This window comes from Gracilinanus agilis, chromosome 1, assembly GCF_016433145.1.
Source record: "Gracilinanus agilis isolate LMUSP501 chromosome 1, AgileGrace, whole genome shotgun sequence".
NCBI lineage: Eukaryota > Metazoa > Chordata > Mammalia > Didelphimorphia > Didelphidae > Gracilinanus > Gracilinanus agilis.
Window position 1 is genome coordinate 141,059,212 of NC_058130.1, and position 15,537 is coordinate 141,074,748.

The following is a 15,537-nucleotide window of genomic DNA, read 5'->3' on the forward strand; positions in this document are numbered from 1 at the left end:
TGCTTCACCAAGAATAATAATAGTTCACACGATAGAAGGTTTGCAGTGTGCTTTACTTACATCTCACTTGATTTTCATAACCTGTGAAATATGCTATATTCAGATACAGAGGGCAAAGAGAACATTCTACTTAGACAAAAACTCAGCGGAAGAGGGCCAATAAGTTAATGAGAAGGGTTACAATGCTTAGAAGATCATAAAACTATTCATCAGTGACAATCTTAGATATGTATATTGACACTTCATGGAGAAAAATGGGAATCTGTCACTACAGGCTCCCATTGTCAGTTAGTCCTCACATACCTGAACTACCTTCTGTTGAAAATGATCTCATTTAATCTTAGGATTCCTGAAAATCAGGCTTTTTTTCCTGGACTTTTTCCTCTGGACATGTCATGTGAACATAACTCTATGAACTTGGGATGAGGAATAATATGTAAAAGCTGGTTTGATTTTTTGTTGTGTGTGAAGAGTGAATCAAACTTTCTTTGTCTATCAATCAGCAATTTTTAAATTAATCAACCAAAAACTTAAACACCCCTACTTAACACTAAGTAAGGGAGTTTCCAAATCACTTACTAAATTGAGTGACATATCCAGAGACTACGGACCACCCTCTGGGCAGTGCTAAGCAAATTGAAAGACTGCAATTGGTTCCCATAAAATAGAGAAAGTGACAGGAAGTGACATGGAAAAAGAATTATAAAAAGTCTTGAACTTCCTGTCTGGGGATCTTTGGCTGGTGATTTGGCTCTTGGAGGTGCTTCTCAGAGGACTGCCCCTGGATCTTTTCCTTTGGACTTTGTCTTGGGTGAGTGAGTAGCTGGCCTTCCTTTCCTGGAGGAGAATGCGTAGGTGGAACCCTTGCATAAGAAACCGCTTGGTCCTCTGGCTGAGGGTTAACAAGCCCTGCCTGGGCTGAGTCTGACACAAGAGCAACATTTAATGTGAGAGGCTAGACATTTTTCTCTACCTTCTTCTTACATTTCTCTACTTTCACTCTTTCCATCTCTTTGTAAATAAACGCTACTAAAAGTCATTTTGACTTGAGCTGTAATATTTTAAATCAGCAACCACAATATTACCTTAGAATTCTCATATTTAGGGGGCAGCTGGGTAGCTTAGTGGAGTGAAAGTCAGGCCTAGAGACAGAAGGTCCTAGGTTCAAACCCGGCCTCAGCCACTTCCCAGCTGTGTGACCCTGGGCAAGTCACTTGACCCCCATTGCCCACCCTTACCAATCTTCCACCTATGAGACAATACACCGAAGTACAAGGGTTTAAAAAAAAAAAAAGAATTCTCATATTTAGTCAAACCCTAAATTTAATTTCTTAAAGTTGCCTCCAAGAGACTGCCATATGGACAATTAGGGAAAGAGAAATAATGCAGTTTAACTTGATCTCCAGTGGGCGGAAGTTATTGGGGTTTTGGCTTCATCAACAAGAAATTTCATGGAATGGGCTTACTCATGAAGTAGTGAGTTTCTCAACACTGGAAATTCTCAGACAACAGTTAAATGACCATTTGTCAGAGATTTTGTAAATAGGATGATGTCAAATATGGCCAGGGCTTGATGACCTCTAAAGTCTCTTCCAATTATAGAATTCTATAATTCTAATAAGATAGTCAAACAACTTTAAGTAAAAGAGAAATAGGGAATTGGTTCCAGGAATATAAAGGAGAAGAAAAATAGAAAAAATGAGACAAAGTCCATCAGAAGGAATAAAATACATTACTGAACTAATCCTTTTGTGTCTTATTAATAAAAGCTGCAAAATCACTCTAAATTTAAAAAAGAAAACACACCTTTACTCTTAGAGGGGCAAATATAAAAGCAATAACCACATCAGAAATTGTTTATTTCTAAGAGTTCAAAGTGCCAAATGTTATTTTATAAATTCTCATGGCATCTTTGAGATGCAAAGAGGAAATGGATATTACTGCCCTTATTTAGTAAATGGGGAAGTTGAGACAAAGAATTTAAAGGTAAAATGAGAGGTGCCATTTCTTCAAATCTGTGTCAGAGCCAGAATTAAAATCATATTTTTTGAAGCTCAGCCCAATGTCGGTTCTCCTTTGCACACTAGCATAATTAAGGATAGAAGCTGAGGAAAGTGATAAATTGTTCAAAACAACATACTTAAAAATAATCTTTGCTTGTTGGCTCTGGGAATGGGGAAGAAGGAGGGGAGGGAAATAAAATGAATCATGGAAACATGGAAACATTTTAAAATAAAAATTTTTAATTAATTAATTTTTTAAATCCTTACCTTCCATCTTGGAAACAATACTGGCAGAAGAATAGTAAGGGCTAAGCAATAAGAGTTGTGACTTGCCCAGGGTCATACAGCTAGGAAGTGTCTGAGGCCATATTTGAACCTAAGATCTCCTGTCTATAAGCCTGGTTCTCAATCCACTGAGCTACCCAGCTGCCCCCTCAGTTACCTTTTGAATCAATGCTGCAACAATTTTACCATCTCCACTAGAGATCACCATATACACACTGGATTCTACATGATAAAATAAGGCAGGGATATAGTCCTGGCCTTCTACTTCCTCTTAAAGAGGAAGGCAGTAGAATCCTCAGAAATTGTGAGATGACTCAGACAAAGCTTCAGAAAATAAGTTGATGCATCCAAACTCTGTGTACAGAACTGAAATGAGTGTTGGTTAGGAAGAAATTATTACTACTGGGATTATGGAAGAAATATGTTGGAACTTGTAAGCAAAATAGTCAAGAGGTCATTTCATAGCACAGCTTTCCTTTATTACTTTAAAACAGCAAGAAATGTCCCAAATAAAAGTAAGATAAAAAAATAGGGGAAAGGAAAGAAATATAAGGAAACCTATACAGAAAAACCAAGAGACAGACTGAAGAAGTGAATAAACAAAAAAGACTTTTACTAATATGGGGTGTAAAAGGATGCAAGTCAAAATCTCCATAAGGAATAATATTGCAATAACTATGATTAAGAATCCCAGAAAAGAGACTATATAAGAAAAGTAAAGGAAGGCTTAAATAATCAGAGCAAAATCAATGGCTGGGACATGACAATAAAAGTAATGGTGCTATGTAAATTAATTTATAGATTTAGTGTCATGCCAATCAACTTACTAAGGAATTTCTAAGGGATTACTAAGAGGTTTTATGAACTAATCAAAGTAATAATAAAATTAATTTGCAGGAACAAGAATCTTTTTTTTTTTTTAAACCCTCACCTTCCACCTTAGAATCAATACTAGGTATTGGTTCCAAGACAGAAGAGGGGTAAGGGCTAGGCAATGGGGGTCAAGTGACTTGCCCAGGGTCACACAGCTAGGAAGTTTCTGAGGCCAGATTTGAACCTAGGACCTCCCATCTCTAGGCCTGGTTCTCAAACCACTGAACAATCCAGCTGCCCCAGGAACAAGAATCTTAAGGGAAATAATGAAAGAAAAAAAAGTAGGAGTGAAGGAGCCCTAGCAGGATCAGATATCAAACTATTATAAAGCAATAATCATAAAAACTTGATATGGTTAAAAAATAGAAAAATTGACCAGTGGAACTATGAAAGATTTAGCTATTCTCAGCAATACAATGTTCCAGGACAATTCTGAAGGATTTATGACAAAGAATGCTATCCATCTCCAGAGAAAGAATTGCTGGAGTCAGAATGAAGATCAAAGCATATGATTTATCACTTTAGTTTACTTAAGGTTTTATTTTGGGATTTTGGTTTTATATAAGTATTCTCTTATAATAATGACCAATATGGAAATATCTTTTTATGATAATACAAGTATAATCCAGATCAAATTGCTTACCATCTCTGAGAGTGGGGAGGGAAAGAAAAGAAGGAGGTAATATATATCTTATAATTTTGGAAAATGTATGTTGGAAATTGTTATTACATGTAATTGGTAAAATATCTTTAAATTTTAAAAAATGATCAGTGAAACAGATTAGGAAAACAAGATCCAGATGCAATTTAAAGACACCAACTAATAGAGAGCAAGCGCTTCCTATTTGACAGATACTTCTGGGAAACTGAAAGGCAATCCGGTAGAAATTAGATTTAAGCCAACAACTTAGATATATAACACAATAAATTCCAAGTGGACATATGCCCTAAATATTTAAAAAATAATTCACATTACAAAGATTGGAAGAGAAGGGATAGGAATAATTTTGTCTAGGGGGAGAATTTTAACCCAAATAAGGGATAATACTCATTCTCTATGACCAAACGGACAATTTTGGTTACATAAAGCTGAAAAACTTTTGGATGAGAAAAATCAATGTATATAGAATTAGAAGGGAAAAATTATTTGGGAAAAATCATCTTTTTTTAGCAAATTTCTCTCATATAGCTATAATAATCAAGACATGTTTGCAATTGTTACAAACATAAAAAACAAGAGCACACATTCCTCAATCAATAAGTGGGCAATGGATGTGAATAGACAAATGAAGAAATATACACAATTGATAAACATAGAAAAAAAGGCTTCGACTCACTTAATAATGAAAGAAGCTCAAATTAAGGCAACTCTGAGGCTCCACCCCATCATATCAGATAAGATGACAGAAGAGGAAAAGAAGAAAGAGGAATTGGGAGAACTGTCGCACTGATACACTGTTGGTGGATAAGTGAATTGGTCCAACCTTTCTGGAAAGCAATTTATCCTAAAATGCTCCCCAAGTCACCAAACTGTACATACATTTTGACCCAGTAAAAAACACTTGTAAGCATATACCACAAGGATACCATAGATAGAAAGAAAGGATGAGTACATACAAAAGTATTTATAGCAGTATGTTTTGTTGTAACGAATAGAAACAAAGTAGTTACCCATCCATTTGGGAATGGCTAAACAAATTGTGATATATGAAAACATGGATTCAGAGAAATTTGGGAAGACTTAGATGACGGATGCCAAGCAAAAGGAGCAAATCCAAGAAAGCAATTTACATGATGACCACAACAACTCTGAAAAATTTAAGAAGTCTATCAAAAGTGACTTTTAGCCAAATCAAAATATTTAAAGAACTGATGAACCATGCCTCCTACTTCTTGACAGCGAAGTCACAGACTAGAGGTTCAGAATGAGACACACATTTTCAGACATGGGCAATGAATTAATTTGTTTAATTATACATATCTGTTATAGTAGAGGTTTTTTGTTCAGAGGGGTAGGAGTTAGTCAATATTGATAGAGATGCAAAAAACCTTAAAACAAAGAACATCAGTAAAACATTTTAAAATATACAGAAGAAAATTTTTAAAAATTCAGATGAGGAGGACAAATGGTAATTGTTACTATTTTAAAAAAATTTGATTTCCAACCTTTAAAAATGAGCTGTACAGAAGTACACAATTTTTTATACTCTTTTCTTCTTTTGTATGTTGAAACATTTTTGCTAATGATCATTGAGAATTAATAATAAAAACATTTAAAAAGAGACTAGAATAACCACAAGTACCCCTAGAGTAGCCAAAATGCTTAATTTTAAAAATTAAAGAAAGAAATAAGGAGCAAAATTATAGTTTTTAAAGAATTTTGAAAGAGAATCAATGGTTTAGAGCAGAAAGTAAAAATTTTTTTAAACTCTTTCCTTCTGACTGAGAATCAATGGTAGATATCAATTCCAAGGCAGAAGAACAGCAAGCATTAGGCTTGCCTGGGGTTACATAACTAGGAAGTGTCTAAGGCCAGACCTGGACCTAGGTCCTCCTGTCTCAAGGTCTGTCTTTCTATCCACTGAGCCACTTAGATGCCCTCAGAGAGTGGAAATTTTGGCAGGCAGCTGGGTAGCTAAGTGGATTGAGAGCCAGACCTTGAGACAAGATGTCCTGGGTTCAAATCTGGCCTTAGACACTTCCTAGCTGTGTGACCCTGGGCAAGTCCCTTAACCCCCATTGCTTAGCCCTTACCACTCTTCTGCCTTGGAACCAATACACAGTATTGGTTCCAAGGCAGAAGGTAAGGGTTTAAAAAAAAAGTTGAAATTTTTAACAAAGCAATGCCTATCCTGAAAAAGAAAATGGAAGATATAGTACATAAAATAAGATGTATTTGTAAACAACAGATCCAGAAGCAGGTGTCATGGTCCATTGCCCTTTGAGCACTCTGTGTCCATCTGTCCATGGTACTAGACAGATGGAGGATTTTTTTTTTTTTTATTGTGCTTTTATAGTGGGTTCTAGCCAAAACCCTACGGCTTCTAAGATTATTATAAAAGAATCAGACCAGATCAGGGAGTTTACTTGTCCTTTCAGAGACCAAAAATAGCCATACTGAGTTAGTAAATGGAAGGAGGTAGCTACATCTTGTCAAATGAAAGAGAATGTTAACTTTGTTTCATTCAATAAATTATTAAATGTCAAAGTTATCCTTCAGTCAAATTATTTCTAAGTTGGGTATCCTCTTCAATAAATGACATAAAAAGATTGGTTTTAAGACCAAAATAAGGTCTTTCAACACAGGCAAAATAACATAAATCATGGTTAGAATTGGGAATGTAAGTCGAGTATTTCATTCCTTCTTTGCTCAATTTCAAGTTTCACCACTAATATATTCTTTCACAAGTCACATGATTATAAATTAATTTCTTTAACTGTAAAAATTTATTTTCTGAGACTTTAATTTCCTCAAACAGAGGAAGCTGGTGTAATCATTGAATACACTTAATTTTTTAAAACATCAGCTATTTTATGAAATTTGCCTGTGTTTCGTTAATTACTTTACATTTTAGAACTAGCAGCAGTGAAGAACAGTCCTGTTTATTCAAGAGTAACCAAAGATATTTTGGATTTGAGTTTCATCGGGCCAAAACAAAGGACATTGGTTGTAGTAATGTTGCATGAGCATATGCACACACGAGCACATGCATGCACACGCATACACAACTTTTAAGTATACCACAGTACCAGAAAGCATTAGGGAAAATCTATCAGTCAACCAATGGGTCTTTCTGAAGTACTCACTATATGCAAAGCATTGTTCTAGCTACTCTAAAAGAATACAAAGAAATTTAAGTAGAAAAGGGCTTTTCTCTTTAGAGAGAGACCAACTTCTGGCTCAGTCACAGGGCTTTGGGGATGGAATTTCTACTTAACTCACATCTGCAACAGGGATGAGAGCGTCAGCCAGCTGACCAATGCGATTCTTCCTATATAACCAGGACAGCAGTAAGATCCCCAGAGCTACATCCACAAGGAGTGAAACAAAGATGTTGGCTTTCCTGTATGAAAAGATGTAGGTAGAAGAGTGAGGCCATGTGATATAGTGAAGTGGTACTTATTTAGAGTCAGAAGACCCAAGTTCAAATTCTGGCTCTGTTCCTTACTACCCTATTGACCTTGGGTAAATGGGTAAATCACTTCCATCTCTGGGTTCGGTCTCTTCATCTACAAAATGACGGAGTTGGACTAATGCAAAATTCAATGAAAGGTGGAACTTGGTCTTAAGATGGTCTAATTGTTGTTCAGTCAGTGTTTCTTCTGGATCCCATTTGAGGTTTTCTTGGCAAAGATAATGAGTGGTTTGCCATTTCCTTTTCTAGCTCATTTGACAGGAAACTGAGGTAAACAAGATTACATGACTTGCCCAGGATCACACAGCTAGTAAGTGTCTGAGGCCAGATTTGAACTTAGGAAGACAAGTCTTCCTGACCCCAGGCCTGGCTCTCTAGCCACTGTACCATGTAGCTGCCCTTGGAGCGTCTAAACTATGTTCTATGTCTATATGTGTGTATTTGTGTGTTTAACACACACACACACACAGAGGAGTGTTACAGATTTGTAAGGGGTTTACATTATAAAATACATTTGTAAATAATATTTACATCCATCCTTCTCTATTATATCCTCACTATAAACCTGTGAGCTAGGCAGGACAGGAATTATTAGGCAGAGAAATCTGCCCAAGGTTCATACAGGCATTAAGGAGCAGGGCAGTAATCAAACCCAGGGCTTTTAAACCCAAGGTAAGCATTCTTTCCCATGGCTCCACATTCTTGAAGAACCTCTAAATTACTTAACAGGGATGACAAAGTACAAATGTAGGCTATTCTACTTCCTGTTAATTCCTAAAGTTAGAGAGTGATGTTGAGGGGCAGCTGGAGAGATAAGAGAAAAGTCAGAACTCTTTATGCCAAAGAGTTTTCTTTAAAATTTACTATCAGTGAAAACCCCTAACTGTCCCAGGGAAGGGTTATCCAACTAGATGCCAGATAAAAATGAGAGGGTGAGAATACTGTACCTCATCAGCTGGGTCTGGTTCTCAGCTTTTTGGTTGCTGAAGACAAATCTGAGATGTTCTAGTCGATATCCAACCTGCTCACAAGTTGAGAGTTTGCTCCATATGAAGGACAAAGGCCAAAACTTAAATATTCTGCAGAAATAAAGTAGAAAATATACATTTCTTCCACTAGAAAATAGGGACAGAATATTGCATGTCGACATTAACATCACATAATAATTCCATTTTGCTTGAATTTATACCACTTAGAAGATAGAAAGGGAGAACTGCTCTAACACAGGTCTATGGGCCCCTTAGGACAGCATTGGCAAACCTTTTCCTAGTTTGAATGCCCAGAAGGCAAATTCAAGTTGTCTGTGAGCCCTGGCATTATTGGAGTGAGCAGAGAGAGGAAGTGCTCTCTTGGGTGGCTGGACAGAGGGGTGGGGCATGCAAAAAAATGTCCTCAGGTGCTGGGAAGAGGAGGAATGGAGCCCAGCATCTTCACCAAGGCTGCCTTAGGAGCTTCTAGTAATGAAAGGAATGTAAAACTAGTCTTACAACAACTGAGAGGCTGTTTTTGTTTTATACAATAACCTGAGGCCCCCAAATATTGGCACTCAAGCCAGTGAGCTCACTGCATGCCAAGTGGATAGAGTAGAAGATCTCTAACGGAGGCCTAAGGGAGTGTTACGAGGATGCCAATGACTTCAGAACTATCTAAATGCACTAGACTCAGTCATAGGGGATATCTAAAGCTGGTTAGCAGTAACTATTAAGAACACAGAGAGACAGCTTGTTTCAATACTAGAGGCTGTCAACTTCACTTTCTAATATGAGCCTAAACCGATCTTTTTCAATACCATCTCCCAAAAGCCAAGTTCTAAGTAGCCTTCAACTTGCTGAGTTCTCTAAAAGAAAGGATCAGAAATGTTCCCTAGACTAGAAAGGGAAATGGCCAAGATCATTCAGGCAACAGAGCTGACCTCCAGCTTTCCCCTGACCATTACCCCTATGATATTCAGGGACCTCCTTCTATTGCCTATAAAACTCATTGAATGAGATGAGACTTCTTATAAAGCAAAAGAAACAACTCTGAGATGCTGTTCAATGAACTATTTTGATAAATATTTGACTGTTATATGGAAAAGATAGTTTCCCAGGAGGAGAAAGTAAAACTGACATGTGGCCTGTTTTTGATACCCAGTATTTCTAACTCCCATTAACTGAGGGCTTAGGACCTTCATTTTGGTTCAGAATACTTGCTGCAGGTAGGAGATATGCCTCAGTGCTGCCAACTGTCTGAATTAGAACCTTCGGAAGAAGGAAGTCTTAAATCTGGGTAGATTTTAAAGGTTTCTGTATTATACTATTTGCTCTGAATCATTTCCAAGAAAATTATATGAAAAAGTGAATTGCATAGTTTGGAATCCTCTACCCAGCCTTCATTAGGATTCCGGGCTGATAGAGGTAGCTTAAAGATGTTCCCCTCCTCCCACACGTGGCCTTTACTCTTTGCCATGCTTCCTTTCTGGGGATGTCTTCAATGAAATAAACCTTGGTTTTAATACTCCTGTCCCAGGATGATGAGTTAAGAATGGGTATACACGTCAATATCTGTTTCTATTCATTTCTATATACCTGCTCTAGTGAGCAGAGATTGTGTGCTTAGACTTAGGTCCAAAAGATCTTGGGGGGTCCCATTTCTGCCATGTGAACAAATCATTTCTCCTCTCTGAGCCTTGATTTCCTTATCTATAAAAAGGCAATAATTCCTGCTTCTCTCATAGGTTTATTATGAGGCTAAAATGAAGGCGTATAATGTATATGAAAATATGTTATGGGTAGTAAAGCTCTATGTAAGGAATTAATATCCCATACGAGGTATAGATAATTAAACTGAAAAGGACTAGATAAGAAATATGAAAATTAATCTCATTGCAATTTTGGTCAAATATTTCTTTTTAAGGGGCAGCTGGGTGGCTCAGTGGATTGAGAGCCAGGCCTAGAGACTGGAGGTCCTAGGTTCAAGTCCGGCCTTGGACACTTCCAGCTGTGTGACCTTGGGCAAGTCACTTGACCCCTATCGCCCACCCTTACCACTCCTGGGCTAAGGACGGTCCCTAGCCCGGATGAAAAAGGAGGAGGGTTGGGCGTGGGGCTAGCAACCCCACCCTGTAAAAACTACATCTGCTAAAGAAACTGCAACCTAAAGTAGGGGCAGCTGGGCTAGCTCAGTGGATTGAGAGCCAGGCCTAGAGACGAAAGGTCCTAGGTTCAAATCTGGGCTCAGACACTTCCCAGCTGGGTGACCCTGAGCGACCCATTGCCTACTGGTTGTGGCCCTATACTCCTAGAATGGAGTCCCAGGATAAAAAAAAATTTTTTTTTAAAAATCTTTCAGTCTTGGTAACAACTCTTAAGACATAAAGGCAAGGGCTAAGCAAATGAGGTTGGTGATTTGCCCAGGAAGTGTCTGAGGTCAGATTTGAATCCATATCCTTCCGACTCCAGGCCCAGCCCTCTATAAACTATGCCACCTAGCTGCCCCTGGGTAAGTATGTTATAGTGAAGAAATACATGATTAAAATGAGCTAATATTCAACACTAACCAATGGACTGATTCAATGCACACTAAACCACAAGGAAGTTATTTCTCATCTGGTGTTAAAAGTTTGTAAATCAGGAAATACAAAATTATAAAATCAAAAAGGTACACTCCCACGGATTAAATCACAGAATATTTAAATGGTCATGAGCTCAGCTACAGTATGTGTATCATATAAGGATTTAGTGTAACAATTGTAAAAATGAAATTTGGGAAATGTATCAAACTACATTTCCCGTGGTCCAACGGGTTTCCGTTTCCAGTTTTTGGGCTTGGGAAGGCTTACGTCTTGACGCAGGGAAGGGTTTAAATCTCCTGGGTTAGGAGGAAGTGGAGTCTTTTGCGAGTAGGCGCTTCCAGGAAACAGGAGACAGTAATGGAGGCGGCAGTTTTGAATGCTTACAAGCGCGTGGTCTAATGATTTTATCTATCAGCATGGCTTTAATTAAAACACTAATTTATATATTTATAGCAGCCTTTATCATTTTTCATATTTATACAATGTCTTGCACTCCATTTAGACTAAAAGTTCTCTGAAGGACAAGAATTGATGGATGAGCAGTCAATGATGAGATGATCCCTGAATTTCAGGAGTAACTCTAATCAGGAAAAGGAACAGGTAGGCTTTCATGAATAATCATTTGGCAGACCACACCCTTACATGGCTGGTGGCAAGATAGAATATGAGATCCCAACCTGTTTAGTGTTTGATGACTGAGCTGAGGAATGTACAACACTTTAAAAAGGCTCTTGTGCTATAAGGTACACTTCCATGTACACATGAATAGCATCTAGGAAACTCTGAAAGATGTAACAACAGAAGTAACTATTGACCAGAGTCTGACTACAGGATCAAGGAAAGCATTGGCCATCAGCAGATCTGCTTGGCTTCCACTCCGTAGAACAACATGGCCCTCCCTAGATGACCTACTCCACCCTCTTCAGTTTCCTTTTGGGTGTTCTCAGAACTCTTGAGTTCAGGTTCCTGTGCTATTTCTGTCAGGATTTGGGGTGGGTGGGAATGGTGATTTAATTTGCCTGGCAGATGATACCTCTTGTCTGTCCTGAAGCAGTGTGGTCAAATGGATAAAAACCTGGCCCTGGGTCAAAAAGACCTGAGTTCGAGATCTACCCTAACACATACTTGGCTGTACAATCCTCCTCAAGTCATGTAACCTCTCTGTGGCCCAGGCAGCTGTCTTCAGAGGACCTCCCTGGGAGTTCCCTATACCAATGAAATCCCATATCCAGTTCAAGAAAACTCTCACCAGTCATCTTCTGCACTCTCTGCTGGCCTGACAGTGTGGCTCAAGGCAGGAATGTTGGCACAAAGGCTGGCTAGGAAGATTCTTTTCAATTGCATGCAAGCTATGTTAATCAAATGATTTAGTGGATTCCCTTTGGTCACACAAGCCCTAAAGGAACCCGACTAGCGGAAAAACTCTGCAATTACAGCTCTTCTCCACCAGGTGGGGCCAGGTGCATTGATTGTCAGGTCTAGTAATTCTCCACCCAGAGAGATGGAAATGACCCTAAAATGTATTCAGTCCTGTACCCAAGGGCTTTCTTTGTGTGCGAAATTATCTGTCGTATATCTTCCCAGACCTTTTGATTCCCCCTGGATTAAAATGTTCTAATGAAAGCTGCTTCTGTAACTTCCCCAGGGAAAGTTCATCCCCTACCAGTGATAGAGCTCATGATATCAGGAGGGTCTTTTAAAAATATATATTCATCCTGAAGTTTCTGCTCCAGTGTTATTCCTGATATCTTTCATGGCATTTCCTGTGTGTAGTGTTAAATCGTTCCTTTTGATTGCCTGGGAAATCCGGCTTTGGGGAGGTAAGAAGACAATGAGAAGAGGTTAGCAGAGAGGAAAGGTAAAATAAGGAAAGGGGAGGAAAACAGAATTCTCTTTTGTCCGTCTCCCATAGTCTGGCTCCAATTTACTTTTCTAGACTTTTCACATTGCTCCCCTTTATACACTCTCTGCTCCAAGTAGCTTAATCACTAGCTCTCAGACATATGCTTCACCTTTTTGCCTCTGACTTTGGGCCTTGTACCCTATTCCTGAAATGCCTGCTGATAGCTTATCCATCCTTCAAGGCCCAACTTAAATACTGTATCCTCCAAGAAATTTTCTCTGAGCCCCTCGGCTGGAAGCCATCTTTTCATCTGATTTCAGAGTACTTTGTAATCCTCTAATACAATTTTCATATTTTCATTTGTATTTTATATACAGAGGTATAGGAATATATATGTACATACATACATATCAATACTGTGTATTGGTTCTAAGGCAGAAGAGCAGTAAGGGCTAGGCAACGGGGGTTAAGTGTCACAGGGTCACACAGCTAGGAAGTATCTGAGGTCAGATTTGAACCCAGGACCTCCCATCTCTGGGCCTGGCTCTCAATCCACTGAGCCACCCAGTTGTCGTTCCCCCCAACCCTCTTCCTCACCCCCCCCCCAAAATCCACTTCTAACAGCAGGAAAGTCAAACTCTGGTCTTCAAATGGGAAAAATAGTACTGTAGGAGCAACAGATAAAAGAGTAAGTTTTCCATAGTGTTTTTTCCTTAAGATTCTTCCCAAGAGGCCTGGCTCACTGAAGTGATCAATATATACTAGTGCCAGCAGTCTCTGTTTGTTGGTGCATTCACTGTATTTGGCACATACTTTAAGTCATCTTAAATTATAAGCTCCTAAAGAAAGAACCCATGTTGAATGTACTCTCAAAGAGATGCTCAGTTCTATAAGCATTTGCTACTGCCCTACTTATAAGAAGGATCAGTCACTGCCAGGCATGCATGAAATGTTACCTTACTCCACAGTCATCCTTTTGGTTTGTGGGAATGTACATATACACAGGACATGTGTGTGTGTGTGTGTGTGTGTGTGTGTGTGTACACATATACATATATACCCTAGAAATCCTGTGCTTCCAGTTTGCCTCTTATACTACATCAGCAATTATATTTACTCCAGAATTCCAATGTGTCTTTAGACTGTCGCACAGTACAGAAGACATTATTTTTACTGTACGAGAGAGAGATGAGTCTAGGGAACACTCCAAAATATCTATCTTCAGACTTACAACTCTCATTTGATATGACTAGTGTGCTTGTGCTCTAGAAAGGAATTAGGCCTAAGCTCTGGAAGAAGAATAGTACGGTGACTTGAAATCAAGTCTTGGCTCTGCTACAGCTAGCTTTGGGATCTCGGTAAGTCACATAAGTGCTTCAGTTTCTCCTTCTATAAAATGAAGGGTTTAGTGAATGTTCTTCCCTTTTGCCCACTTTCTTTTCTGAAAGGAAAGAGTTGGCCATTGTCCACGGTCTCACAGAGCACAAGCACTCTGCAGTGTTGGGTCTTTCATTCTGGCCTCTGCCTTTAGGGCTCTTTTTTGAGGCAACTCTGCTGCTGCTCCATTACCACAGAGCTATGGAATATAACTCCTACGTGAGCCAAGTCTCTAGGCCCTTCCTTCTTCATACAGATGACTCATCTTAATATGAGCATTATAAGACATGTGGAGTCTAATCATATATTATGGGCAACACCTATTCATTCTGGTTCTATCAGCCTCAAAGACCTAGTGCAAGGATGATAAAGGGAAAATAAGAAGAGTTTCCTACCTGCTCTTGCAAAGTCCAGAGACAAGGGAAAGCAAACCTGTCAGGAGCATGCACACGGGCACAGATGCCTGCTTTGCCAGTTCCACAATGATGCTGGCCTCCACACCCTCCGACTGCCAGTGGGTCAGTTTGATGGGCCCATCGTCGTATCTATCTGTCATGAAGAGCACCTCACTTTTGGCCACTGTGTCGAATACAGCTGCAAGCTTGGAAGCATCAGGAGCAGTGATGACCCCTGGCTGGTTGTCCAGAGATATCTCAGGGGGATGGAGTCGGGACAGCATGGCTTTGCGCTGGTCATAATAGACCAGAATGACCTGATCCTCTGTGGGAGTGTCAGCTTGTCTGGAAAGGGTATGGCAGCTCCAGAACTTGCTTCCTTTTTCTTTGCTAATCTGGAGCCAAGGCTCATGAGAAAAAATGGTGCCCAGATCATCCAAGAATTTGCCCAGGCTCTCCTCTTTCTCCTGCTTGTTGTTACACCAAGTGCCCAGCACGACAATTTCGACCTGGCTCACCTTCTGCACTTCAGAGAGGTACTGCTTTACTTGGAAAGGGATGAAAGGGAAGTGGACAACAGCTAGGATAACTGCAGAATTCTGTTCTGGGATCCACCGGCCAATCAAAAGGCCACTGTCTGCTGAGGAACAGCAAGAAGGGAAGAAGACTTTGAGCACCATGGTGGGAATCCTAAAAAAGAAAGACAAGGCAAAACTCAGATCTCACTTCCAAATAGATGAGGTAAAAAATAATAGCTTTCAAAGTAAAATAATGATAATTATGAAAACCAAAGGGGAAGTATGCAACATCTAGAGCCTTAGAATTCTGTCCAAGTGCCTTCTCAGTATACGGGAGATTATTGTTCTTGGACAGCTCCTATTTAAGCTAATGATAGAGGTAGAGGCCTGCAGCTAGTTTCTAATCAATTTAAAATCTTGAAATAACCCCAGGATAAGGACTAAAGGGCATCATGAATCTTCGAGAGGTTTTGGGTAATATCGTGCTGGGGAAATCAAGACAGGCCAGAAATGACCAACTTTAGTAGGTATGATCCCACTAGACTTCTCCAACA

The 15,537-nt window shown here is 39.2% G+C and overlaps 1 protein-coding gene across 1 annotated transcript in view; it reads right to left on the reverse strand.

Annotated features, from left to right (window-relative positions):
• The window catches only part of PIGQ (phosphatidylinositol glycan anchor biosynthesis class Q), a 36,178-nt gene extending 21,023 nt beyond the window's left edge, over positions 1-15,155 (reverse strand). Inside the window, exons 1-3 of the mRNA XM_044657137.1 lie at positions 14,466-15,155; positions 8,245-8,376; positions 7,105-7,225 (exon numbers count right to left, since the gene is read on the reverse strand). Of these exons, the coding sequence (XP_044513072.1) occupies positions 7,105-7,225; positions 8,245-8,376; positions 14,466-15,145 (933 nt within the window). The 5' untranslated portion in view covers positions 15,146-15,155. The remainder of the gene's footprint in view (positions 1-7,104; positions 7,226-8,244; positions 8,377-14,465) is intronic.
• Positions 15,156-15,537: the final 382 nt, after the last annotated feature.